This window comes from Prionailurus viverrinus, chromosome B1, assembly GCF_022837055.1.
Source record: "Prionailurus viverrinus isolate Anna chromosome B1, UM_Priviv_1.0, whole genome shotgun sequence".
Lineage (NCBI taxonomy): Eukaryota > Metazoa > Chordata > Mammalia > Carnivora > Felidae > Prionailurus > Prionailurus viverrinus.
The window spans coordinates 1,855,748-1,883,032 of record NC_062564.1 but is presented as its reverse complement, the minus strand read 5'-3'; the positions used below and the strand labels follow the sequence as shown (position 1 = coordinate 1,883,032).

Below are 27,285 nucleotides of genomic sequence, written 5' to 3'. Positions count from 1 at the left end.
GCACATGATTAAACCGGTTTGAACGTCCCCAGGACACGTCTGAGCCCTTCTCCATATCCCATTGCGCCCTGGGGACTGTGCAGCCGGCAAGGAACTGAACCACTGCATGGAGACGGGACAAACAAGACTGGGTCTGGTTTCCCAGGAGTCCTGTTACACATTTTACAGGCCACCAGGCACAGAAGGGTGTCGTGGCCTGATCTAGGAGCTTCCTGGCAAGGGGCTTGGATTCAAACAAGGACTCAGGGAGTCTCTCCAGGAAAGTGCCAGTAAGGCCGGGTGGAGCGGGGCCTCCGGACACCCGACGGGACCCACGCACTGCGTCCCCTCCTGAAGAGATCCAGACACAGCCCTGACGGGAGAAGATACAGGAACCTCCCCTCGGGTGACGCGTGCCAAGCCCCCAGGGCTGCAGCCTGGTTTATGCTTTATGTCCAAGGTGCCGCAGGACGTGGGAGGCAAGCCCAGGGAACAGAGGGCGGCAAGGAAGGTGGTGAAGGCAGTAAGGACGTGTGAGTGCCCGCTCACAGAGCTGCCATCCACGTGCTTTCAGGTCTGAGCGTGTCACTGTTCTCAGACCCCGCACAGAGCTGCCAGGCCCAGAGAAAACGGAGCAGGAAGCATCTCGTCTGATGCTGGGGGAGGAGGAAGAGTCCCCATTCGTGTCAGCAGGGGACCCCTGGCTGGGGCGAGATGCTTGGGTCCCAGAGCCTTTCGGCGTCAGGCCGACCTGCAGCGGCGGGAGCCTTGGGGATGTGCTGATGGCGTCAGCCACGGACAGCAGAGGGGGGCCAGGGAGGGGGACAAGGAGAGGCCACGAGCAGAACCCACCTCCGTTATCCACACTCCCAACAGCCGAGAGGAGGGCGCAGAGAGAAGCAAACGGAGAAGACAGGAAACTCCAAGTGCGTTACCAGGTTACCCTGGGTGTCCCCGCGCCCAGGGCTGCGCATCTCTGGAGCCCACGGCGCTCCCACGTGACTGCAGGTCAGCAAGCTGGGATGCCCAGGCCCTGGTCTCCCGATCGCAAATTCTGCACTTGGTTCTCTCCACCCTGGGAGACTGCAACCTCCACAGGCTGCCCAGACGTCCCCTCCAAGTCAGTGAAACCTGAGCTTCATCCCCGGGATGACAGAGCCCGAGACGGCGCACGTGTTCAGAGCACACGGTGCCTTCGCCCCGGACGCTGGGTGTGCAGTTAGCGGAAGGCAAGCCATCTGCCTGGGCTGCGAGGCCTGTCGGCCCTTCCCAGAACAGACCGTGCACCTTGCGAGCGAGCAAGTCAGGAAAGGTTGGGAAGGCTGGGCGACATTCAGAGACCAGTACCAGCACTGACCGTAATTAACATGTTTGCAAGGGGGGCGCCGGGATGCCTTCTCTGACCCGCCTGCCCCTGACCTCGGACAATGTGCGGCCGCACCCCGGAGAGCTGGCGCCCGCTGGCTGGACTCCGGGAGTACCATGGCCCATCTGAGCGTCTCAGCCCCTGGCCCGCGTGGCCAGACACAAACAGAGCCTCAGGAACACCGGCCACAGTGTGCATATAACACAGCCACGTTCGAGGGCGCATCACACAAAACGAAGGCACCCGCCTTCTTATAAGAAAGGAAGCATGAGAACCATGAAGGGTGGGGTCTGTGACGTCACTCCAGTTGGAAATAAGATGCACGGCGTCTGTAACTCCCATTTTATCAGCCGGAAAACGAAGTCTCTTACGTTGTGTTATTTCTTTGGCACTTAATAGCTGGCCGTTTACACCCAACACGTCCGTATCTATGTGTAAAAAGGCAGATGTTCTCTGCAGACGGGCACGGGTCCTGCCACGGGCAGGTTTATTATATTATTTCTTACTCCCATTGCTTTGCACGGTGACCTTCACGTAATGCAAATTTCACCACTGATAGGCGTGGGGAGCAGCCAACGCCTCCTCGTTTGGGGCAATTTTATGTGAATTCCTACACACCCACTCAGGATGGCCCAGATGGTTCTCTCCTCACTGACCCCATCGCCCACCAGACGCGAACAAAAGAACTTCCTTTTCCTCGCTCCTGTCAAAAGCGCCTACGTTACCCAGGCTGGGGTGCTGCGGGAACCCCTCCTCCACTCTTAGCAGGACCAGATTTTACTTGTTCAAAGAGCGATGTTTCCATCGGGTATTTATGAAGCCACAGTTAAGTCAACCTTCCCTAAATTGTTTTTCTTTTGTCACCGCTTTCCTGGGCATCTCCCCCCTTCTCTGAGAATGTCTGGAAGTGGAGGTCTCATCTAAGCCTTCAGATGTTCCCGTGGGGCTCAGCCAGGACTCTTAAAGGGCGTCCCTCTGGATGTTGGGTGTTGAGATACTAGAGAAAAACCATTTTAGGTGCAGAAGATTGCAAGTCTGGAGACCATCCGGGGGCAAATATGGAAATCAACGAAGGACCCCTCAATTGAGGACAGAGTGCTTGGACCACAGCGATTTCAAAGGAGAGCTCGCTCCAAAGTACGTGTCCTGAGGCTCCAAACTCAACTTGCTTCGTTTTTAAGTTTTTCATTGTTCTCTATGAACTGTCCTTGTAAGTCCACGTAAGATCTTTGGCTTTGTGATTCATAACGCCAGGTTCCCCTCCTTAATAAATTCATCCTCCTCCCTGTCTCTGAGAGAACTATCTAGGAGAAGTGTTCATAAAATCCAGTATAAATGAGGAAAATGCAAACTTTCGGACCAGGGATACCGACCGCAAGAACTCACTCCATTTCGGTTAAAATGCTGGAAATACAATCTTGGCTTAAAAGGAAAGACTAAAATAGTCCTCCACTAACGGAGTCTGAGAGAAGGGGCCCCAGCCTCAGCCGGTGATCAAGGCTCAGGTTCAGTTTGATCTTCTCTGCACACCCCCAGGAGAACGCCGTAGTGAACCCTACACGGAAGCAATGAGGCCCCGTGAGGACCCCTGGATTCTAATGCTCTCCTCGATCTGCCCTCCTTGGGCTTCCTGACTTCTACAGGCCGTAAGCACGCAGACCTGACCCGCGGGTTTTACGTTTACATGTAAAGCCTGTGCTGACCAGCTGATCACACTCGTCTCTACTTGCCACGCTGAATCCCCAGCTGAGCCAAAGCGGTGAGAGGCCACTTACCCTCAAGGTCGTCCTGATACATTACGACTTCTTTATCCCCCTCCAAATGGACCGCTGCAGAGAGAAAGGTTGGTGCTCAATTTGGCATCCAATGGTTTCCTGAAGAAAGCCCAGCTTCCCTAACCGAGCGTGGGATCCAAATCACCTCCGCGTTACAATTACAGCATACCCCCGACTCTACAGGAGTCAGCGTAGGTATTCCAAACAGGCTTAAGAGTTAGTGCTTCCCAGATCTTTGTACTGGATCAGAAAGACCGGGGGGGGTAAGGAACACGTACGGGCTCACTTAAAACCACGACTGAGGGGCCCACCGTCCCATCCCTTTCGGGAATCTGGGTCGTGGGAAATTAAACTTCGGAAACAGAGCGGCCTGATCTCAAAGCCTTCTGAGTCTTAGCGTGTGTTGAGATCGCATCACCAACGGACTAAGAAAAGGCTAATTCTGAACCCAGCGATCTGGATTCCAGTGGAGGGGCATGAGGACGGCCGTGTGCGTTCGTGGTGAAGCACACGCGCCCGCCTGGCCGCCCCGCCCCTAACGCGGCCCCGGTGGACACACGGGCACCACGAAATATCACCGCCCCGCGCTCGGCCCCGGGAGACGTTCTTAAGGCTCACATACAGCTGAGCACAGAAGACAACGTCCCAAGTTTCCAAGACACGACTGGAGCTTGAAATCTGCACAGCCTACCTTGTAACCTCCTGAGGTCTACGGGGTCAAGGGCAGCCACGGCCTCGGAGACTCTGGAAGGCCTGCTGACGCCCGCGCTGTTGACTGCCCTCACGCGGAATATGTAAGACCTCCCTTCAAAAAGGCCTGTCACGGGGTATTTGCAGATTTTCACAGGTGCGTCATTGCACTGAACCCAATTGTCTGTCCCCACTTCACATCTGTTAATTACAAAAAGAGTAGAGAATAACAAATACATCAGCCTAGTAAATTCACTCAGGTCTATACATCTATTCTACACACATGTGATGTATCTAGGACAACCGTAACAGGAAAATACCTTGCGTTGGTAGAAACCGATGCTGGTGAAGTACTGATTTATGTCAAAAGTAGTACAAATAAACCATAAAAGACAAAGCCACTTAGGAAATGTGAAATAGATATATTTATATATTTAAAAGCTTGATGACTTATAGCTTGAAAATCAATTCCTGCCTTCAACCACATTTAGGCAAAATGACCTCCAAAGGTCCCTCGAGGCGTATCCTTGATAGTCCTTTTTCCGACACACTTGGCGAAATCACAGGGTGCCCTAAGCTCCCCAGCATGCCCAATGCCAGGGTGCAGGGGAGTGCCCCGCTGCCCATCCCCCACATGCCTCCCACCCTACTGAGCCCCAGGAGTGAAGGGTCTCTAGCCCAATGGCTCAGTCTCTCCCGATGTCAGAAATACGTGTCTTTCAAGCACGTCTCGTGTGGAATTTGGAAGTCTTTTGAAAACAGTTAAGTGCTGACCGGACACCTGGAAATGCAGAAGAGATCGGCCTCCATTTTTCACAGGCTGAGAAATTTCAGCCCCAAAACATCATGTCAAATTCCCAGGAGAACACAGCAAGTTCAGAGAAATCATTTTCGGAGCCATTCGGAGCCAGGTTGTATATTTGCTTTAAAGAATCAACTCTCTTTCTAACTCTTCGGAATTTTTAATGGAAGTTCTGCGACCCACACGTGCTAACCTGTTACAGGCAGAACGTGACATGGTCATAGCTGAGCGTCTAGCAGGGAACAACTTGGCTTAAATCGACACCTGGCTGTTGCAGGACGGGAGGGCGCGTAGGGTAAGAGCTGCCTCCCCCCACCTGAAGTCGTTGTGTTTATCTTTGTCAATGAAGGAGAGAGGGGGCAGGTCATTAACTGCGAAGGGCCATGAAATTGTTTTCGCCAAACGGCTGAAAAAATTCTCAAATGTCACAGGAAAACAGAAAATAGCTTTGTTTTAGTTTTTTGTTTTTTAATTCAAGGTAAACCCCGACCGATGCCCTCTGCAAAAGCTGACCTTAGCACTTCCAGGTATCATCCCGATGGTGAATATTTTACCTAAACAAGCAGCTTTGTTGGTGTGGAAAAGGGAACTTAACAAACGTACTGACAAAAAAAAAAAAGATTTGATTTTTCTGAAACAAACGTCTTATTTTACTGTGTTTTATACATATGGCATCTTAAATCCCTCCCCAGACGCATCATCTTCTGATAGATCCATAGCTTAGACCTTTTATCTTACTTCCAAATTCATTTTCTTTGACTACAGTTTTTCTCAGTGATTGGTGTGTGTGATTGAGGCATAAACTGCATGTGCAACAAATTCACCAACTCTGCTTGGTTTGCTTCCCAGGCCCTGAGCACCACACCAAGTAAAGGAACATGAAAGAATTAAGACTCTGATGCGTTTTGTGATGATCCACATTTAAGTTATTAACTCAAAGGTGAAGTCCGATCTTCTGTACTTGAAATGTCAATAGATTTTTTTTTTTAACTCGGAAACAAGAAGAAAACCTAATTTAATGGAGAGGAAGACTGGAATTTGGTACGAATGGGCAGGCGCTCTTCCCAGCTACGCTTCACGCGGCCTGTCTTCTGCTCCGGAAGGAGGCGCAGGACTGAAGTTCTCCCCAGAACCCACAACCAGGGTTCCGCGTGCCGGGAGAAGCTGGAGGGCATTCGGTACCGGGTGTCGGACAGGCAGGCAGAGCTCCAAGCACCACATGCAGAAGTCTACCCGCCCTCGCCCCGCCATTTGGTGATATCTTCCAACTATCCGGTCAGGAGCCTTAAATAACCATATAGTGACGTACCTGATCAAGAACGCTGTCATGAACTTGAGTTTAGAAGTATATCCAGAGACACTGTCCATGCCAACAATAATTTCAGGAACGTTCCCATCCCCAGAAGAAGACAATGGGCACTCACCGATCAATGAAATAGCCAATGACAGGGCTCTCCATGGTCGTGTTGGGCGGCTTCCAAGTCACGATGACATAATCGCGGTTTGCGTCATAGCACCTCAAGTCCATAGGCGCACCAGGAGCCCCAGTCACCAGTGGGTCTGCGTCTGCACCGGGGGGCGGGGGAGGGGAGGCATGAGGCTTGGGACACTGTCAAGCCTGTTCATGGCTCCTTCAAACTCAGACTTGTATCTACTCGTCTCGATCTGACCCCTGCTTCGTCCTCACGTCTACATGACCTGACTTCTTTTTGACTATGATGGATTGGTGACAAGAAATAGAAGCCTAGTTAGGAGGTTTTAAAGTCAACATGTTCTGCCCTCTATAAGATACTCAAGTCTATGATTTTTTTGTAATTGATTGCAAAATGGAAGGTCACCTTCTCTTGATAGTGGATTATCCCATAAGGTCATGTCAAAAACTAACCAATGAAATGATAACAGTGTGGCCTTTTTAACACCTGAGAAATATTACCTTAGAGGCTTTTATCTTTCAAAATCCTTCGGAGATTGAGGGTTTAAACCTTCCTTTTTCTGCAAGCTGTGAGCAAACGTTTAGGTCCACACAACACTCACTCCTTCATGGGCCGCTCGTGACCACGGTGCACATTAAGTTTTATTTTCAGGTTTTAATTACAGGAGCACTGAGGCCAGCAGAGCTATTCAGAAAGTGGATACGCCGAACGTTGAATTTCCTTACCTACAATCTGTATTTATTCCGTAACCATGACTGCCACACTCTCCTGTTCGAGGCATATTAAAAGCTAAGCATTTCGTGACATTGAGCCAAATATTTTCTCTCCCATTCAAAATCCTCAGAAAGTAATCAGAACAGTAAAACTCCCCCCTGCGTGCATTATTTTCCTCCTGCTGGTGGTGCTGAATAAGGAAGGCAATTTCAGCTACGCTGTATTTACTGCATCTTTACGGGGCGAGACATCTTGCCAGAAGGCGTACAGGAGAACCGGAGGGACACTTTAATGCCAACCTAATAAAAATGGTAAAACTTCACGGAAGGGCCTAAAACCCCGGCCCTGCAGGTTTGTGCCATCTTGTGGGAGTGGGGAGGGGGAGGGTATTTGTTTTACATTTATTCCTTTTTTTTTTTTAAGTTATAATACTCCCTGATGACACAGCCCTTTCTCGCGCTCTGACAGTTCCAGCGGAAAACAAAGTATGCTGATGGGACCATCCCAGGCACATACAACCAGAGCTGGCGGTAGGCACAAAGGTGCCCGGAACACCGAGCGCAGGTCAGGCTGGGCAGCCCCTCCGAATGGAGGGGCTCAGGACAGCAGCACCGGGCAACTAGAGCGGAAGTGTTCCGGGATCTTCGGCGGGGCTCAGCTGGGCCCTGCGGAGGAGGGCCTCCAAGCTGGAGGCCACAGGGGTCTGGGAGTAGATACAGGGAAAAGGGCTCTGCCAGGTGAAGAAAAAAGCCCGGGGGCTGTTGAGTGTCCAAGGGAAGGCTCCAGCTGAGGGTCCAGACACCTGACCCCCTGCCCCTCCAGCCTGGAGAAGTCCCCCAGGCCTCTGAGCCTCCACATTTGCATTTGGGAAACCGAGAATAACAGCCCTTGCTTACAAAATGGGCCTAAGAATTGTAGGGTATATACACATACTTGTGGATGTGTGTGTGTGTGTGTGTGTGTGTGTGTGTGTGGACGTGCACATGCACACCTGTGTGCACACATACACAGACACATACATACACTGCATACGTATGATATACATAATTTTATCCATTTCATGTGTCCATGTGTCCGTTTTGTACAGGATAGATATATGATGTGTACACATATGACACGTCTACGTATAAACATGCACATACACATACACACACCTCCGTGCCCACGTGTGATAGGGATTCATAGATCATGTACAGAACGTGTGACCCCGTGGTTGGTATGCCATGACTTTGTCCTCAATTCCATGAACTGGGAGTCAGGAAGCCCCCGGCGGGACCACGTCAGGAAGAAAGGGGACAGCGCGCAGACTGCTGGATGTCAAGCTCTTTGCAGGTGCCAATGCCACGCGGGCGTCCTACCCACACACTCGCTGGAGGCAGTGGTGACAACAGCAGCCCTCCCCTCCCGGCCTGTCCTCGTCAGTGTGCCCAGAGGCAATGAGGGGCACCCCCCTGGAACCCCCTACTCCGGGGCCCCCTCAGTTCTGCAACGCTCTCGAGAATTAGTGACATAGGCGTATTCATGCCGGAAAGCCGTCTCATAGATTCTATCGATTTATCAACGGGGAGACAAAAATGGAGATTCTGATCTGTTTCCAAGTGTAGTCAGGGACTCGTTGTCAGGACAGGAGCTGACACGCAGGACAGGGAACACTCACGTCACGTCAGGAGGCTCCGAGGAGCAGCGTGAGTGACCCCACACACGCACCTGCTCCGGCCTAGCCCCTGTGAGGTCCCAGCCTCCCGCGCTCACGCCCTGACTGTGCCCCCCTCGCCCCTGGAGGCTCCACGTACCGCAGACAAACAGGAAGGCGCTGTGCTCGCTGATGCCCCCTCTGGACACAATCCTCAAGGTGTACAGACCCTCGTCGTCCTTGTTCAGGTGGCTGAACGACAGGGAGGCCTGGCCTTCGCCGAAGAACATCTTGGTCCACTTGGACTCCTTCACGAGCACATCTGAAAGAGCGGGCAACACGGGATCGCCTCAGAAACCGTCAAGGAGATCGGACGATGAAAGTGGACAACGTGTCCTGGCCGGGCGGCGGGACACAGAGGAAGGGAGCCTCAGCCTCACAACGACCCGAGGGCGTGTGACACGCCAGGAGCACACACGACGGCCCGTCGGGAGGACGGGGGCATCCTCAGGACAGGACCGAGGCCCGCACTCGGGGTGCACAGACACCCGGCGCGTCTCCGCGGGGACGGCGGGTCGACCTGGGCTCAGAGCTTCCGGCCGTGTGACTGCTGTCTGCCCGCCCCGCCCCACCCGCACCTAACCACGTGGTCTAACCACGGCCACGGCCACGGCTTCCTCGCAGGTAACACTCTCCTGGGTGGAAAGCTGGCCTGGGAAAGACCCCGCCCATGCGCCTCAGCAAAGAAAGTACAAGCACCGACAAACCATCCATCAGAGGCCGTGAAATGAAAAAGGCGGCTGCGGAAAAAGAACAGATGAAACCACAAGCGGCGAAGAACACCCACTCTGGAAATCAAGGAAACACCGAACGAGCGATCCTCGTCCGCCTCCTAATTTGGCTACATCCACACTTGGGAAGGGCAGAGAGACCCCGCCACCCGCCTCGCAGGGGAGGACAGCCACACGGGGTGAGTCTGAGGACAGGCACACCGTTTGGGGCACAAGCACAAGTTCCAAGAACGTGTCCCAGGGGGTGACAATTTCATTCAAGAACTTGGACCTCCAGCCTCCAGAAGTGTGGGAGGTCCGTCCACTGTGTAAGCCGCCCGGCCGTGGTATTTCTGTCAGCGCAGCCGGGACGGACTAAGACACCAGGCTATTCCCGGCAGGATGCTGTCGTGGCTCGTGCTCCCGAGGACCTGTCTGTCCCCACAAAGTCCCTCACGCGCCATAGGGAATGCACAGCACGTACGCATGTGACTTGCTTGCAGTCACATGTGTTTAAGACCAGGGCCCATCAGCTGGAGTGGCATGTCTAGCCAGGAGCCAGTCCCCCGACCAGAGGCCCACCCCACCACGGGCTCCGTAAGCATCTCAGGACTTGCCAGATCGGCCTCAAGTGCAAATCACACCCAAGGGTGGGTCTCGGGTTTTAATAGGAGTAAACTTGGTTCTCCCTCCTCCTGTTAGATTAGAGTTCTAATCCATCTTAACTCGTGTCCCCAATTCCACACGTCCCGTTTGCACGGTGCACCTGCCGTGCCTCACGGAGGATAGCATTCCTCGGGCTGACATCACCTCGGGGTTTACCAGCCACCTGGAGCCTCACAGCTCGTTAATTTTAAAGGGTAAAAAAAAAAAACCCAAAATCTCCTTGCATTTTAATGTCTACAAATAAGCCACTGATAAGTCTCTACCGGTTCCCTCTTGAGTACTAAAGCCCGTGAAGATCTTACCGTGACTGTGCACGCGGGGCGTCTGGCACAGCTAAGCCCCCTAATGCCACAAGGCCCCAGCTCGCCATGGGGACAGGCCAGGCACGGGCTCCGAGCACGAGTTCTCCGCACACAGGTCAAGGCCAGGAAAGTGCCGCGTCACCCGGATGCCAGGCGCTTCCCCGTCACTAGGAAACCCTCCAAAGCTGACATCACTATCCTCCGGGGACATAATGAAAACTTTCCTCAAACCGATGTCATTCTCCACAGAAGAAGTAAATTAGAATCTTGGAACTCAAGTTAGACCTCCTGTCTTAAATTAGAACTACAGAGGGTAAATTAAATCCCGTCTGTCACCACAAAGAGTGTCCCCCTCCCTCCCTCGGCTCCGCTCAGACTGGACACGTGGTCCTTGCCGTGTATTTGGCAAAGCGTCACGTTCTGGGACATTTCTTACACTTTAAAAGGACACGGCTTTATATTTCTATTTTCCTGCAGCCGTTTATAAATACCTCGTGGGCAGGCTGGCCTACGTCCTTGTCATATTTTGCACCGTGTTAGGGCCCAAGAAGAGATAAGCAGGCCAGTCGCACTGGCTGCACAGAAAACCGGTTTCTGTTAGGAGCCCCAGGGCAGACACGATGAAGGAAAACCCTCTCGCACCGTCCCCGCACCTCGCAGGACAGCCGTGCACGCTGGGAAGGAGCACAGCGTCTGCCCCAGTCCTGCTGCTCAGGAAGCACCTTGAACAAGCCCCTTGCCACAGCGCCCGCCTGTCGCAGGGAGCCACAACCCCATCCCCGTCTCGGGTCCGCGTGGAAGAAGGGTGTCACATTCAACACACAGTCCAACACACAATAAATGGCGGGGGTTGTTTTAGCCAAGGAGGAACATAAAGACACAGACACCTTGCTTCTTCTTAACCCCAGAAAGACCCTTCTTAGGCAGCTATGAAGATCTCCTCTAAATTCGGGCACCCCCGTTAACCTCTCACACGCCGGGGTGAAGGTCAGGGTCCGTGGCAGTCTCCCGGCTCTCCCCAGTCTCCCTGCTTGCCGTGCCGTCTGCAGCGACCACGGCGGGGACACGAATGCCCAGGGGTGTCCCCGGTCGGGGGGTTGTCCCCACATCACACTCACCATCTCGGTACCACTCGGCACGCGGCTGCACCCTCTTCAGCTCCGGCGTCACCAGCAGCGTGCACTTGAGAGTGACAGTCTCGCCTTCCCTCCTGAAGGTGACTCCAAATTTCTCCAGAAACTGGACGTCAAAGTGCATGTATGGGATCACGGACGAAGGGGGCACTGCACAGGGAGAGCGGGACAGCGTTACGGCGGCAGGCGCAGCCATTCCCAGCCCAGCAGGTGCACAGCAGGCCGTGACCGCGAAAGTCCCCCAATCCACCATCACACATCCCGTCCTCGAGAGAGGTGCGTGATGGGATAGACTGGTGTCCCCCAAAGTCACGTGTCAAAGCCCTAAGCCCCAGAGAGAAGGTACGAGGAGGTGGGGTCTTGGGAAGGGGAGCAGTTCTAGATCAGGCCATGAGGGTGGGCTCCGTGATGGGACTAGCGTCCTTATCAGGACAGGCAGACGCTCGGGCTCTCTCTCCTCCGTGGGCGGACGCGGTGAGAAGGAGCCATCCACACGGCTGGAAGGGGGCCGCAGCCGCTGGGCCGACACGGTGATCTCTGACTTCTGAGATCCGTGAGTAGACGCGTGAGGTTGAGGCCCCCAGCGTGTGGTCACGTCCTGGCAGCTGAGCTCACTAACCCACTCCCAGAGAACCAGAAGACCCGTCCTGGAGAGGAGCGGACCCTCTGTGACAGAGGGGACAGAAACAGGCGGGACAGGAGGCAACCCGGAGTCTGGACCACAGGTAAGAGTTAAGGGTGTGAATCCTGCATCGACCCCACATGGGGGGCTTTCTCGTCGTCAGAATGAACTGAGGCACATTCATCAACTGAATGCCGTTTACGCTGCAGACAAAATGAATTAACCAGATCCAGAGGCACCGAGACTGAATCTCAAAAATACACTGTTTAGTGGAGGGGGCAGTATTTTAGAAAAAAAGTGCACAGTAAATTTTCGAAATGAAAACCACCTGTGACTTAGAAACACATGTCTGCAGGGAAGATGTTTTTAAGGAGCTGGGAGCTCCAAGGTGACGGTTTCTTCTTGGAGGAAGACGGGTGAGGGGAAGGAGGGAAGGATTGTGGAGACTCCTCAACTCCTGATAGTTCTAGCTCCTTAAAAACACCCGAGGGTCACCGAAGTGTCCATTTGAAAATGCTTAGCTTTGTGTTCTGCCAACCGGACTCCAATTTTCTTAAAATAACTGAAAAAAGTGGGAAAATATTCACTCTGCTGAACACGGGTGGTGACCAACTGCACAGCGTCTATTATGTCACGGTCCGTGCATATCAGTATGTTACAGATACCGCAGAGGCTTTACTCAAGCAGACACAATTTTAACCAACAGAGGAACCCCGGGGGATGGGACCAGGGGACAGCCCCCAAGGTCCCTTCTGTCTCCACCGGTGCCTCAGGGCCATCCTCCCAGCGGGCTCCACATGGTCCCTGGAACCCAGGGGACACTGTCAAACGTCTCCCCGGCACACACGTTCTCGGGCCTCCCTGCCTCTCCACCTGTCGGCTCTGAACTTGTCCTGCTCGCCTGCTAATGGTCTTCGACAACCCCCGAGGGAAGGACACGAGCCAATCCGATACCTGACCCAGAAATGGCCAAGGGCCCACCACACACAAGTGTCCAGCAGCTGCCAGAAAGGCTTTCCCCTCGGGCACCCGACCTGAAGTCAGGTCTTCACCGACACTTGACCTGAACAACTCCACCTCCCGTCAGGGTAAAATGAACACTGCCGTGGAATCACACGATCATTCTTTCGGAAGGTCAGGTCAACCCCAAGCCTCACTCCCGTCCTGTGACAAAGCCATGGTAAGTCACTGAGTCAGCCTGCCAAGTCCTGGTCCTGGAGATGCTGCGGACACGGCTCCCTTCTCCACCCTCACCTGACTCAGGCCACCCCAGCTTCCTGGCCTTCTGGCTCGACACCAGCCCTGGGGCTCAGGAAGACACTCGACTTGCCTCATCAGGGGCCCACCTCGGTCGCCTTGGAAACAGGGGGCCCACCGGTGGCCCCCCAGTCCCCAAGCCCCGCAGAAGAGCTGACGGCATCAGACACGTGTCCAGTGCAGAGAGGGAGAACCTTCTCAACAGGTAAGCGAAAGAGCCGGGTCCGAAGTCACAGGGGCTACGGGCATCATACACAGCAGGAAGGGAGCGTCCACCATTTAAAGGCAGGGCCCCGAGCCAGCTTCTGAGTGTCCTCTGCCACATGCCGTCACCCTGCTCGACGGTGGCTGTTTGCTATAAATGGGCCCTGTGGCAACAGCACGCATTCAGGTCAAAGATCTGGATTCCGTGTTGTCCCCAATCCAAAGGTGTGAGGTCCGTCAGTTTCACCAGCGTCTCAGAATTCCACCTAGCCACAGAGTTACGTGGGGACAGCCTGTCAGCATACTAGCAGTGCCAGCAAACACACGGCTTTAAGAAACGATTCGACCCTCAGAAAACGACTTTTTAACTCTGTGCTGTGTCGCCACGCGTTTTTCGGCACAAAAAGGAAAACAGCGGACTTACATCCGATAGGGAGTCCCACCGAACGGAACGGCTCCTCGTCTCCGTGGAACCCTGCAAGACAAGCCGCTGAAGGGCACGGGGGACGGGAGGCGCCAAGGCGTGCCCGCACCCCGGGAGGACAACTCACTTCTCACGACCACGGCAGCGTTGGTCGACACCTGTCCGTACCCGTTTGTGGCCACCGCGGAGTACGTTGCTGTGTCGTCAAAGTTCGCCCTTGGAGGAGAGAAAGCAAGGTCACGCCCTGAATGCACTGTGGGACTGTTCTGCAGGGGCCGGTGACCCTAATCTGAGCGCAAGGTTCCTCGAAAGCCACGCGTGTGACCCAGATCCTTTGTTCGTGAGTGGTTTAAGAACAATGCCAGCTCTGTCTGTGGAACAAGCTGTTAATTATAGACACGGCAAGGTCTGATCCCAGGCTATGGCTTCCCTGTCCTCGAGGAAAACAGTAGTACAGATGCTTCTCAGTCTCCTCGACTGCATTCTCAAGGGGAAGTCTATGTTCCCCTCTGGCTCAATTTTTCTTCCTCTATAGGACTCGTGGCTTTATTTTGCCAATGGGAAGGCCCCCCTGACCTCCACCACTGGGAAAATTAACTCCACCTCACTCCACACCCCGGGTTCCCATGTGGACGGGAGAGTATTTCCCAAGCCCCAAAATAACAGATACGAAGCACCCACTCGGGGGTGTTTTGAAGGTGTCGAACTGGACCCAGCCCAGGCAGCCACCCCCAGGGCCATAGGGATGATGGACACCCACCTCCAGAAAGAACCGTGACCCAGGAACCACCAGACCCCAGCTTCTCCAGGCTGGAGCCCCCCTACACCCCCTCCAAAACTGATCTGGAAAAAGTTGAAGCTTCCCAGCAGAATACAGAAAATGTCACAGAGACCACGGATATAGGCAGGAAATTGAGCCCCAACACGGGGCTCAAACTCACGAACCACAAGGTCATGACCCACGCCGAAACTGAGAGTGGGATGCTTAACCAACCGAGCCACCCCGGCGCCCCAAGCCATTTCGTTTCCATAAATGCATTCTGCAGACAGAAGGGTATCCTGCGTCTGGGATCAGCCCCACACCTGCCCCTGCAAGCAGCACCCCCACCGGCAACAGCACGGCACAGCCAAGGCCACAGGGAGAGAAGCACGGAGGTCTGTAAGAACCGCTGGGTCAGGGTGTCCCGACCCTGCACCACGTGCAGAGCAGGGAGACCGGCCGCCACAGGAACACGGGTCCTCAGAGAGCACGTATGGGGAGGTCACTTAGCGCTGTCCAGTCGGGCACCGTGAATCTCTTTCCTGTCTCCTTGGCCTCCTGGACTTCATACCGGCGGTCCTCAGGCTGTGCCCCGTGGTTTACAAACCAAATCTTCCCATTTTGTCTTCAATGTATATTTTAGCAGTTTTTCAAAGTACGGCAGGGGTGCCCGGGTGGCTCAGACGGTTAAGTGTCCGACTTCAGCTCAGGTCACGATCTCACGGCTCGTGGGATCGAGCCCGAGTCGGGCTCTGTGTGACAGCGTGGAGCCTGCTTGGGATTCTCTCTCCCTCTCTCTGCCCCTGCCCCACTCCATCACGCACATGCGCGCGTGCTCTCTCTCTCTCTCTCTCTCTATCAAAATAAATAAAGTTTAAAAAGAAAGATCCTTTAAAAAGTGCAGCAACCACAGGCACTCGGCAAGCGGTGCTGGGATATTACGAGCTGGCAGACGGGTCACGTCAGATCCTCGCCTTCGCTCCACCTGCCTGACGAGTTTATCCGCTGACTTTGTAACGGATAGATAGCATCCGCCTTAAACTTCTCAAGTACGTCTACCGTGCACCTGCCCTTCACTCAGGTGACTCTGACAATCAAATAAAACAACGTATTTGAAAACATTTGTAGTTTGTAGGACCGTCCCTCGCTCGTACATTATTCATTAAAACATATTAGCAGAGCTCCCGGACCCAAGTTCGAAGATGCTTCCCTGCTCGCTCCATGACTCGGGCTCTCTCCTCTGCCTCCACATTCCAACAAACCAAAACAGACTTCTAAGGGTTTTGAGAACTGCAATTAATTGCTCTTTCGTTTCTCTGTGGGTGGAACAGCCAGAAGGGACAGGGGAAGGGAATGCGCCTTGTGACAGAGTCCCTGGAAACAACTCGGAGAAGGGAAGGAAGGGGCAGGGTGAGTCCTGCAGGGCAGGACTCAGCCAGGCAGCAACTTCTACAAGATTCTGAGCTCGTGTCTCAGCCGAGAATAAGAGACGGAGGGGAGCTCCCTAACACATTAGCACTGACAGGTTGTCAAGGGACCAATTATCACTTAGTACTTAGCGGCAGGGATGGGGCTGGGGAGGAGAAAGCCGGTACTTAGGAGCTGGAACCTTCCTCGGTGGCACATAGACTGATTGTGTATGTGCTCGCGTGCATTTATCCAGAACAGGGTCCACGGCGCTCGTCCGGGGTGCGAGGAAGTCCATACGCCCAAGTATTCAGACGCCCTGATTTACTGCAACCGCCCGGGGAGGGCGTCCCGCACAGGTGCTGGCTGTGGCTAAGTCGACACTTGGTCTTACGTTTGCTTTTATCTCGTTGCTCTCGCGTTTCCCCTTTGCAAACGTTTTATGTTGCATAAAAAACTCCGGGACATCGCGAGGCCGTAAGGAAGCGTCCCCAGGTGTATGGGGGTGCTGCTCACACACGCTGCCCCGTGCGGGTGCTGCGTGCAGGCTGCGGGAAGGACGGTGTCTGGGGCACTGGGGCAGCGTGGAAGCAGAGGGTGGACGGGCCGGGCACGCAGATTTTGAGCAGACTGTACCCAGCTCAAACTTCTGTCCAGCCTTCCCACGGGCCAGCAGGACTGCGTTCTCTCTCTCCTCCCCCAGGCCGCACCGGGAGGTGGCATTGGGCAATCCCCTCCCCATCCTCTGCCACCCCCACCCCCCGGGGCAGAGCCCGCTTCCGGCCTGTCCTTCACGCTGTGAGAAACTGCAAGCGAGTGATTAAGAGGCAAACGGTTTTATTTTCTGTTGGGACAGGTTGCCGGAACAGACAGAGGAGGGTTCCTTTGGTCCCCGTTCGTACACACTTCCCGGGGGCACTTCTGTGTCTCCAAGTCTTGATCTGAACTGCCTCGAAAAGGACTCATGGTATTGTATCTAGCTTAAAGAGGACAGACGAATGTTTCAGTGGTCTGTGGCCTGCCCTGGCTACTCTGGCCCAATGTCCTTACGCGGGATTCACCATTTAACTCGAATCAGAGTTTGCATGTGGAAGTCTAAAGAAAGTGCAAGAGGAGGTCAGCCGTGCTGAGCTCAGCAGGCATGGGGGGGCGGGGGGGGGCAGTGCTACAAAGAAAACGGGAGCCAGATCCCTCTAAACGCTCTCATTACACTATGAGAGCAGCATTAAAATTCCCTGAAGAAACAGGACGCGCATGATGAGTCCCCAGAGAAAATCTTACGAGCGTATAAAATAGTGTCGAATTCGAGCAGCACCAAAGGGTCAGAAGCTTCCCTTCCGGCACTTTAAGAATTCAGACGGCCGCCAAGGAGTATTCCTGGAGGTGAACGTCACTCCTGCGGCCACGAAGGAAGAGCTCACAAACCCCCCTCCTCCCGCCCTTGCCCTCCCAACAGACGTGGCCAGCACATTCCCCACCACTCGGAACGGCCACAGATCAAATGATGGCAGGTCAGCACTTTGGAATGAACAGCTGAGCCCAGCGGCAGCTGCAGGGTCCCCCCCCCACCTCCACTCTGTGTCTGAAGAAGGTTCACACTGCCTCTGCCCAGAGGGTCCCGACCCAGGCCTATCTGGGTTCATGAACTGCGGATGACGGCATCCGGGGCCCTTCGAGGATTCATCAGTCTGTTTGGTCCAAAGCCTGTATAAATTTAAACGTTTTGGGGCCTCTGGGCGGCTCAGTCGGGGGAGCGTCCAACTCTTGATTTCGGCCCAGGTCACGATCTCACGGTTCGTGGGATCAAGCCCTGCGTGGGGTTCTGTGCTGACAGCACGGAGCCTGCTTGGGATTCTCTGCTCTCTCTGCCCTTTCTCTCTCTCTCTCTCTTTCAAAAAATAAATAAGCATTTTCTAAAAATTTAAAAGTTTCATACTTGAGAGTGGAAAGTGGTTTTTCCTCTTAAAACTGTCCTTCCCACGCGGCTGGAGGGGAACTAGCTGGATCGTCAGCCTGACCCTCGTAACCCTCACCGGCCACAACGCACCCCAGGCCAGAGAAGAGATGTCCCTGAGCACAAACGCACCCCCCAAATGAGGGTGGACATTCTCCTACAGAGTGTGGCTCTCCGTCCACTAAAGTTTCATAATTGTGGAAACCAAAGGAGAGAAAATTGCAGCAAGGGGCCAGGGCATTCCAATGCCCCAGGCGAGGAGACCCTGACCCTCTGTGCGTGCTTGCACCTAGACCCGCCCCCCTTCTGCCTGCTCATCTCAGCGGCCCCCCTTTCCACGAGCACCCCGCCTCCGATCTGTCACACTTCCTGTCGTTCTCTCTCCAGAACCCGTGTAGAGCCCACACCCTTCTCGCCAGCCACGGCATGGCCACCAGCACTCAGCCCTGCCTTCTGTTCAGAGCCAGGCTTTAGACCCTTTCAAGACACGGGTCAGATCTTCCACCGCCCCCCTCAAAGTCCTTGCCACGGCCCACAGCGTCCGTGTGGCCCTCACGGTCCCGGCTCTATCTCTGACCTCCTGTCCCGCGCCGGCCACAGCCCAGACCAGCCCGAGGGGCTGGGACACAACCTCTCGGAGCCTCTGCTGCAGCTGCCGCCCCGGGCTGGCACCCTCGTGGCCCAACTCCCCATCTATCCCAGTCACCATCTCCTGTAAGCCTTGTTCAGAAGATGTCTTCTCAGGGAGGGCTGGCCTGACCACCCCACTTAACCCCACCACCTAGCCCACCCCCACACCAAGACACCCCCATTCCCCACGCCCAGTACCACAGCCTCCTGATTTACTATATAATTCACTATTTTATTACGCTTACAGTTCACCTCCTTACGCCAGCACATAAGACCTGAGATGAGGACCTCAGTTTTGGTCGTGTATCCCAAGCATCTGGACCAGTGCCTGGTACACAGTAGGCTGTCAATAAACAGCACCAGTAGGCCCATGAGGCCAGAACCTCCAGCTTCCTGAAAGAGCCTCATATTTACCTGGCAAAACAGGGTAACGACTTGTCAGACGCTTCCATGTTCATTACAGTCTTCTAACATCTGTTCTAAGTAATCTGTAGGTGCAGTGACAGTTCTGGTGACGGGGAACCTTCCGGGCCTCCAGAGGCACATACCGGGTGCGTGTGACCGACGAGGAAGCTGGCCTCGCGTGAGGACGGGGGGTGGGAGGGGACACGCAGCCTGGGGCTGACAGCCAGCCGGCCCCCCGTGCGGTGCGGTCCTGAGTGCTGGGTGGGTGGTGCCCGGGGGGCTCACGCCTGGGCTCTACCCCAAAGTCAGAGTGGGAAACAGGGAGGGAGAAAACGGGCAGGAGGCAGAGGACGAAACGGCGAGGGCGACGAAGGAAAGTGCAGAAAGGAGGCGAGACCGACTTCCCGCTGGGTGGAAGGGAGCCGGCAAAGACTCCCGCCCGGGTCAACCTGGGTCAGCCTCCGCCGAACCTCGACCTTGGGCCTCGTCCTCATGCTCGGGAAGCCCGCTACGTCAGCTCAGGGAGCCCCCAGCTCCGTGTCGGACAGGGCTCCTCACCGCCCCCCAGGCGAGTCCCATCGCCTGGCCGGCCTTCGGCACGAATCCTGCCGGTGGGTCTGGAAGGACCCCCGCCCCCTGACGCTTCCTCGCGGTGGTCTCCCTCCGCGCCCCCGCCCGCTCCGAGGAGCACACCCCACTGCCCTTCTGGGGCGGGGGCCTGGGCCCCACCCCCTGGTCGCCAGACGGAGCGCCCTCAGAATCACCTTCTCTTTAACGGAACCCAGGTACAAAGGCTTTTCAACAAAACGGGAGAGAATCCCCTCAGCGGAAGAAGTGCGTCTGGAAGACGGAGCCAGGTAAAGGTGACGTTGTACTGACTCGTGACTTCCACGAGTCGCCTTGGGAATTATTTCATTGGAGCTATTTTACTGGGGATTCCTTTACCTCTAAGTAAACTGAACCTAATTATGACATGGTGGCTCCACAGGGTGGTAACAGCGAACCCAGTAAAGTTATATATTCTAACGTCTTACTGATTTCTTGCCTTTGTATTAGGATCCCTTATCTTTTCCTGGAAAGGACTTGATAGGACGTCCTACACGCACACGCTCACCACCTGTTTAGATCACGTATGTCAACGTGGATGTAGTGTGTGTGTGCGTGCCTGTGTATGTGTTGTGTAAGGAAAATGACACGCTATCCATCCAGCAAAATACTGATGCCAGCTGTGGGAAATACGATTTTCTTCTTTTACTTAGCTGTATCCTACATTTTTTTCAATTTCTGAGAAAAAATATAAAAGTCGTATTTCCTTGAGGAGCCTGGGTTGAGGGACTACTCCTCAAACCTGTACGAGACGCAGCCCCGCGGCCGGACAGGTGTGGAGGAATCCCCTGCACCCGCCATAACCTTTACACCTGAGCGTGTCCATCTGTCCTTAAACCACTTGCCCTGTTCCCAGAGCAGGGGCCCGGACAAAACCACTGGGTTTGCCTCCCTGCGGCCCGACACCGAGGATGACAAGGGAAGCTTCTACCGCAGATTGACTCGGAAATACCAGCGAGAGCACGTGGAACCCACAGGGACGGGGTGCACCCCGACCTCCTGGTTTTAAATTCGGTTTCTCTCCCGCATGAGCAGCGCTATTTGGGGCAGGTGTCCCAGGGCGTGTGGCCAGGCCCACGGAGACCTCACCTGTTGATCTCCAGGGTGTGCACGCCATACTTGCTCTCGATTCGGTACTTCCCCGGCTCTCCTGCTTGGCAGATCAAACTGCCGTCTTTATACCTAAACGAGGGAAACGCTGATTTTAGTGCAAAGGCAGAGTGGACTCTGCATTCTGGCCCAGCCTCCTTTACGGCCCCTCGGGACGCCACTCCCCGCCTGTGCGAGCTTCACGCAGGGCCCGTGGGCACAGCGGAGTGGCCGGGGGGGGGGGGGCGATCTAGGGCCCGTGTCTGCCTGTCTGTTTAGGGGAGAGCAGCTCTCACAGGACTCAGCCCGTCTGGGCGATCCTCAACTGATGACAGCGAGGGCCGCAGGGCTCCTTGGACTCCGTCAGGAATCCAGGGAAAGCCCTTCCGTGAGAACGAAATGTTGCCAGCGTTAGCTGGATTCCGGGCCAGCCTCTCCAGAGAGTTCCACAGGATCAAACCACACTGGACCCTGACTCGAGGAAGCTGGCCTCCTTGCCCCAGGCAGGACAGCAGGACCTCGTCTCCCTGAGACCCAGAGGCTGCGGGTCGCAGCCTCCCCTGCCCGCCTGGCACATGGGCTCCTTTTTCCTGATCTGGGCTGAGCGCCCCAATCCAGGGTGTGAGTAAAATGCTTACAGTTTTCGCAGCAAGCTACAAACTTCGGGAATGTTATCACTTCCAGCAAGTGAGGAAACAGACAAGCACATATGGGGCCCGGAGACTTGTCTTGGCTCCTAAGGTCCGGTCGACCACAGCCCAGCTCCAGCGGGGAGCCTTCCCATGTTAAAAGCAGAGCCACTCGTGTAAACACGGGCCACCCGAGGGAACTCTCTCTGAAATAAAAACCCTCTGAAAACCCAGCTGAGTCTGTTGCACCGACATGAAAAACGTTGCCATGGTATCTATAATGGACGCCCTGCGAGTTTTTATAAAGGCCTTTCCCGGAGTCTCGCGCAAGGTGGTCAGCGGGACGGGCCGTGTGCCACGTGCTTCCTTCGCGTGGATCTCCCACTGCGCGGCTCAGGCAGCCGTTTCCAGATCCCTGCAAGAAAGTGCAGGTGCCGGGGCGGCTCGGCGGGTAAGAGTCTGACTCTTGATTTCAGCTCAGGCCATGATGTCACCGTTCGTTTGATTGAGCCCCATGTCTAGGTTTCTCTCTCTCTCTCTCTCTCAAAAACAAATAAACGTTAGGGGCGCCTGGGTGGCGCAGTCAGTTAAGCGTCCGACTTCAGCCAGGTCACGATCTCGCGATCCGCGAGTTCGAGCCCCGCGTCGGGCTCTGGGCTGATGGCTCAGAGCCTGGAGCCTGTTTCCGATTCTGTGTCTCCCTCTCTCTCTGCCCCTCCCCCGTTCATGCTCTGTCTCTCTCTGTCCCAAAAAAAAAAAAAAAAAAAAAAAAAAACGTTGAAAAAGATAAATAAACGTTAAAAAACCATCATTAAAAAGAGAGGGCGAGAACAGGACAGCCCTCCCGGGCCGGGAACAGCACTCACCACTGCACCACGGGGGTGGGAAAGCCTTGCACGGTGAAACACAGCTTCACGGACATCCTCTCCCACACGGTGTGGGACCGCAGGCGCACCAGGATCTCGGGGGCCCTGCGCATCCGCTCCTCGTACGAGTGCCTCTCCCCGGAGAGCTTGTCCTCCACCTGTCCCGGGGACGAGGACGCGTCAGCGCCCCTGCCCCGCCAACAGGCCGCGCGAACGCATCGGGAGCACCCAGGGCGAGGCCCGCGCCTCTCCCGGAGACGCAGGCGGCCCCCTACCATCTGCTGAATGGCGTATCTGTCCAGCTGGTGCTGCGCCTGTGAGCGAGCCAGGTGCACGTTCTCTTCCATCTCCGCCAGCTCCCGGAGGAAACGCTGCCGCTTGGCTTCTCCATACGAAGCCACCAGAGACTGGTACCTGCGGGAGAGGGGACATTATTCTCAGGACACACCGAAAAGGGCACGTCTGCCTGTGTTTATCTCCTTCGAGACCTCTGTGCGCTGGTGAGCCTGCACCACACAGAGCTGTGACGAGGGCAGGTGTAGGAGGCGTGAATGAGACCATGCGGGGGGCGCCTGGGGGGCTCAGTCGGCTGAGCGTCTGACTTGGGCTCAGGTCGTGATCTCGCGGTTCGTGAGTTCGAGCCCCGCGTCGGGCTCTGTGCTGACGGCTCGGATCCTGGAGCCTGCTTCCGATTCTGTGTCTCCCTCTCTCTCTGCCCCTCCCCTGCTCATGTTCCGTGTCTCTCTCTCTCTCTCTCTCTCTCTCTCTCTCTCTCTCTCTGTCTCGCAAAAAAAAAAAAAAAATCGAAAAAAATGTAAAAAAAAGGAAATTCAGGGATTGAAACAAAAATGCATTATTTTTTATAAACACACAAAAAGTTAAAATTGAAATACAACTGGGGCACCCAGGGGCTCAGTCAGTTGAGCATCCGACTTTGGCTCAGGTCATGACCTCGCAGTTCACGAGTTCGAGCCCTGCATCAGGCTCTGTGGCGACAGCTCGGAGCCTGGAGCCTGCTAAGGATTCTGTGTCTCCCTACCTCAGCCCCTCCCCCGCTCATGCTCGTGTTCTTTCTCCCTCCCTCTCTCTCTCTCAAAAATAATAAACAAACATTTTTTAAAAAGGGAGGGGGCACCTGGGGGTTGAGTTGGTTAAGCGCCTGGCTCTTTCTCGGCTCAGGTTCTGATCTCCCAGTCTGTGAGTTCAAGCCCCATGTCGGGCTCTGTGCTGACAGCGTGGAGCCTGCTTGGGATTCTCTCCCCTCCCCCTCCCCCACTCGCACTGTCTCTCTCTCAAAATAAATAAACATTGAAAAAGGGAGAAAGTCAGCATCTGGCGGCCTAGGGGTCTGACACCCCACGCTGAGGCGCCCACGCAGACGACGGGAGATTCCTCCTGCGCGGAATCCTATAAAAACCGCCTGTTCTCCTGGGGAGACTGCTGTTCTGAGTGAATTTAGGACTGGGTTAAAGCCTCCTGAATCCACAGCTACAGACAGGAAGCAAACCTGTGTTCCAGGAAAATAGAGAGGATGCAAACAATGAAGCTCCTTTCATCTATGAGAGCAGAGAACGAGGTGCGGCTGATCTGGCCCGGGTGCCATCTTTGTGAGCCCAACAGGGCCGGGCCCGCTCCCGGCCCGCCTCTCCTGCCCCTTCTCCCTCTCTCTCTCCCTCTCTTCTGTCCTTCTCCCTCCCTCCCTCTCCTTCTTTCTTCTCTCTCCCTCTCCCTCCCTCTCTCCTACTCCCTCTCCCTCCCCCCAACCGCTGAGGGAGCATCCCCGCTGCTCTGTGATGAGGTGTCCGGGCCTCTGGCCCTCTTCTGCAAGCCCACAGACAGCCTGTGTGATGCACAGAGGCCCGTCTTTCACTAGCACAGAAGCAGGGGCATGAAAGGGCTGCTTCTAATCCACGTATCCCCCAGGAGGACACGCTGAGATGTGCAGAGCTCCCGACGAGTCTTGGGTTCCTATTTTACGTGAAGATACAGTGGTAATTCCAACGGATGCACCCACGGGTTCATCTCTCGAGCACCAACCAATCTGTCCCACGCGTTAAACTAGTTTCTGCCGCAGGAGGTGAGGAACAAAATGAGCTGGGGAGACACGGGTTATAACCCACATACCTGCCATGAGTCAGCTTCCTACTTCGGGCGAGTAGCCTCGTGTATCCCAGAAAGATTTCCCACAGCCAGAAGGTCACCAAAGTCATTATCGCCAAAACCACGTGAATCCCTGACCTCTCAGATCAACAGAAGTCGACCTTCCCCCCCATTTCACTCCCTCGAAAACTGAAGAGTGGAGAGTTCTTGTGGCATGTTCAAGGACACAAGGAATGGCTCATAAACTTATAAAGCTCTAGCCCTCTCACTCCCCGCACCTGAACCCTAACTATGGGTAGAACCATTTTTTAAATAATCCAATACCAGAAAATCCAGAGTTTTATAATGTACACGTTTTAAATTTTTTAAATGTTTATTTTTGAGAGAGAAACAGAGCGCGTGGGGGAGGGGCAGAGAGAGAAGGCGACACAGAATCTGAAGCAGGCTCCAGGCTCCGAGCTGTCAGCACAGAGCCCGACGCGGGGCCTGAACTCAAGAACCGTGAAATCATGTCCTGAATCAGACCAAAAGTCAGACGCTTAACCGACGGAGCCCCCCAGGCACTCCTCTAACGTACACATTTTGAAATGATTCTCTTACAAAAGAAATCCTCACTTTATAATGAAATTCATGTGTCAAAATTCCCATAAGGCATTTAAAAGACCGCTCAAAGATTAAAAATGAGGGCTAATCTCTTCAGCTGTACATTTTTATTACACAGATCCTTCCATCGTGAAATTCATCAAAAATGAAACCTGTTTACCAAAATCTCATTCTTCTTTTAGGTTTTCAATGTGTTAGAGATATCGAGAAAATTTTCTAGAAGTAGGAGGGAGAGGTGAGGGGGGAAGCAGCAGGAATGAAATAAAGCACTCATGACCCACCCAACTATTTTGTTCTTCTAAGATCACCACCTGCCTCTCTGATCTGGAAATAATTTTAAGACCGACGTCCCTATTAATCCATGTCACGCCCGTGACATTTTCCCCATGAGCTGAGTCCCCTGACATGCACGGCACGGCCGTCTACGGGCCCCTCACGACGGTTTCCCCACGGACACCCCTGGGAATGCCGGGGCGTCTCAGGAAGATCGCCTTCCTGGAGTCGGCGACCTCACTGCCCCACTTGAGCAGCTCAGGAGGCTGTCGGTGGGGGTTCCACATGACCTTCAAACCGCCAGGTCTTAGGGCTTTAACGTGAGAATCCCACTGTGCGTGGAAAGCTAGCGAGTGCCACGTGGGACGGCGACCGGGACCTGATACAGGATGCCAGTGGCAACGCACACATGGCACGCGGCCCCGTCTGCGACGTTCCCTTCTGCGACAGTTATCCTCTTAGGGTCCACTGAGGTGATGTCACTGACGAATAAGCAGGCAGCGGGAGCTTATGCTTTTGTTAGAAGCAAGCATCACCGGGGCGCCTGGGTGGCTCAGTCGGTTGAGCATCCGACTTCAGCTCAGGTCATGGTCTCACAGTTCGTGGGTTCGAGCCCCACGTCGGGCTCTGTGCTGACAGCTCAAGAGTCTGGAGCCTGCTTCGGATTCTGGGTCTCCCTCTCTCTCTGCCCCTCCCTGCCCCCCAAAAATAAACATTTAAAAATTTCTTTAAAAACAAAAAATAAAAAAGAAGCAAGTGTGGCCTTCCAGGCTCTCTCGGGTGTGCGTCTGGCTGCCGCCCAGTCACTGTCCCCCCCTCTGGCCTTCAGGCCCTCCCTCCCGAGGCGCGGTGACTCCGCGGGCCTGCGCGGCCTCTGCAGGCAGTCTGGGGGAGGCGGGGGTTACCTTCTCTTCTTGTCCTGCTCCTCCTCCTCCAGCTCGGTGCTCACCCTCTTCGCACAGATACTGCACGTTGTCCCCAGTGCCGTCTGGCCGGAAGCCCTCTGGGAAGACGACTTCCTCTGGACGGACGACTGCGTGGAGGTACGCCTGGGTGAGCGCGGAGAAATCGGACGCGTCAGAGAAGTACACGGGCAAACGTGACAGATGGCACGCAGGGCGCGCGAAGGAAAATGAGGTACAACAGAACGGGAGCAGACCGTAAGAGGCTCGGCAATACAGACAGCAACTGAGGGCTGCCGGAAGGAGGTGGGGGGGATGGGCCAGACGGGTGACCACACTAAGGAGGGGGCTGGCGGACGGGCACCGGGTGTCATAAGTAAGAGATGAGCACTGGGTTCTACTCCGGAAGCCGGGACTGTGCTGTAGGTTAGCTAACTTGAATTTAAATGTTTTCATGCTAAAAGCAGGGGCACTTGGGTGGCTCAGTTGGTTAAGCGTCCGACTTCGGCTCAGGTCACGATGTCACACGGTTCCTGAAATCAAGCCCCACAAGGGGCTCTGTGTGTCAGCACCGAGCCTGCTTTGGGTCCTCTGTCTTCCCCTCTCTCTGCTCCTCCCCCACTCATGCTCTCCCTCTCCCTTTCTCTCTCACCTCTCTCAAAAATAAGTAAATGTTTAAAAACAATGGTAGGGGCGTCTGGGTGGCTCAGTGTAGTGTCCGACTTCGGCTCAGGCCACGATCTCACGGTTCGTGGGTTCGAGCCCCGCGTCGGGCTCTGTGCTGACAGCTCGGAGCCTGGAGCCTGCTTCAGATTCTGCATCCCCCTCTCTCTCTCTGCTCCTCCCCCCACTCGTGCTCTGTCTCTCTCTCAAAAATAAACATTTTAAAAAAGTGTTTAAACAATGCTAAAAAATAATAAAAACTAAAATTAAAAACAGTACACAAAGTTATCATGGCAGACACGCCATCTTTCCCAGCGGCGGCACACCGGCGTGAAGGAGCACGCACACGCGCGCAGACACGCAAACGGGTGCGTGCACGCTCACAGCTAACACATGCGCATGCGTGCACGCACACGGAACTCCGCCCCCGTCTGCACGTGCCTGTGCCCGGAGGGGCGCGTGCGCGCGTGAGTCGGCCCTCCCCCTTGCCATTTTCCATCCGTGCCAGCCAGCGCCTTCCACGGCGCTCTTGGCCCAGCGCCACGATTATATATATCTCCGGGGATCTGAGGCTCCCGGAGGCTGCCGGGAGCGCTGCGAACGCTTGGCTGTGTGTCACAAGGATGGC

General features: G+C 54.9%; 1 protein-coding gene across 1 annotated transcript in view; it reads right to left on the bottom strand.

The window, feature by feature from the left end:
* MYOM2 (myomesin 2) overlaps nt 1–27,285 on the bottom strand; it is an 83,646-nt gene that overhangs the window by 39,396 nt on the left and 16,965 nt on the right. Inside the window, exons 3-13 of the mRNA XM_047856717.1 lie at nt 25,998–26,141; nt 22,392–22,530; nt 22,117–22,274; nt 20,622–20,714; nt 13,898–13,986; nt 13,771–13,821; nt 11,249–11,413; nt 8,553–8,714; nt 6,037–6,178; nt 3,812–4,011; nt 3,121–3,174 (exon numbers count right to left, since the gene is read on the bottom strand). Coding sequence (XP_047712673.1) covers nt 3,121–3,174; nt 3,812–4,011; nt 6,037–6,178; nt 8,553–8,714; nt 11,249–11,413; nt 13,771–13,821; nt 13,898–13,986; nt 20,622–20,714; nt 22,117–22,274; nt 22,392–22,530; nt 25,998–26,141 — 1,397 coding nt within the window. The remainder of the gene's footprint in view (nt 1–3,120; nt 3,175–3,811; nt 4,012–6,036; nt 6,179–8,552; nt 8,715–11,248; nt 11,414–13,770; nt 13,822–13,897; nt 13,987–20,621; nt 20,715–22,116; nt 22,275–22,391; nt 22,531–25,997; nt 26,142–27,285) is intronic.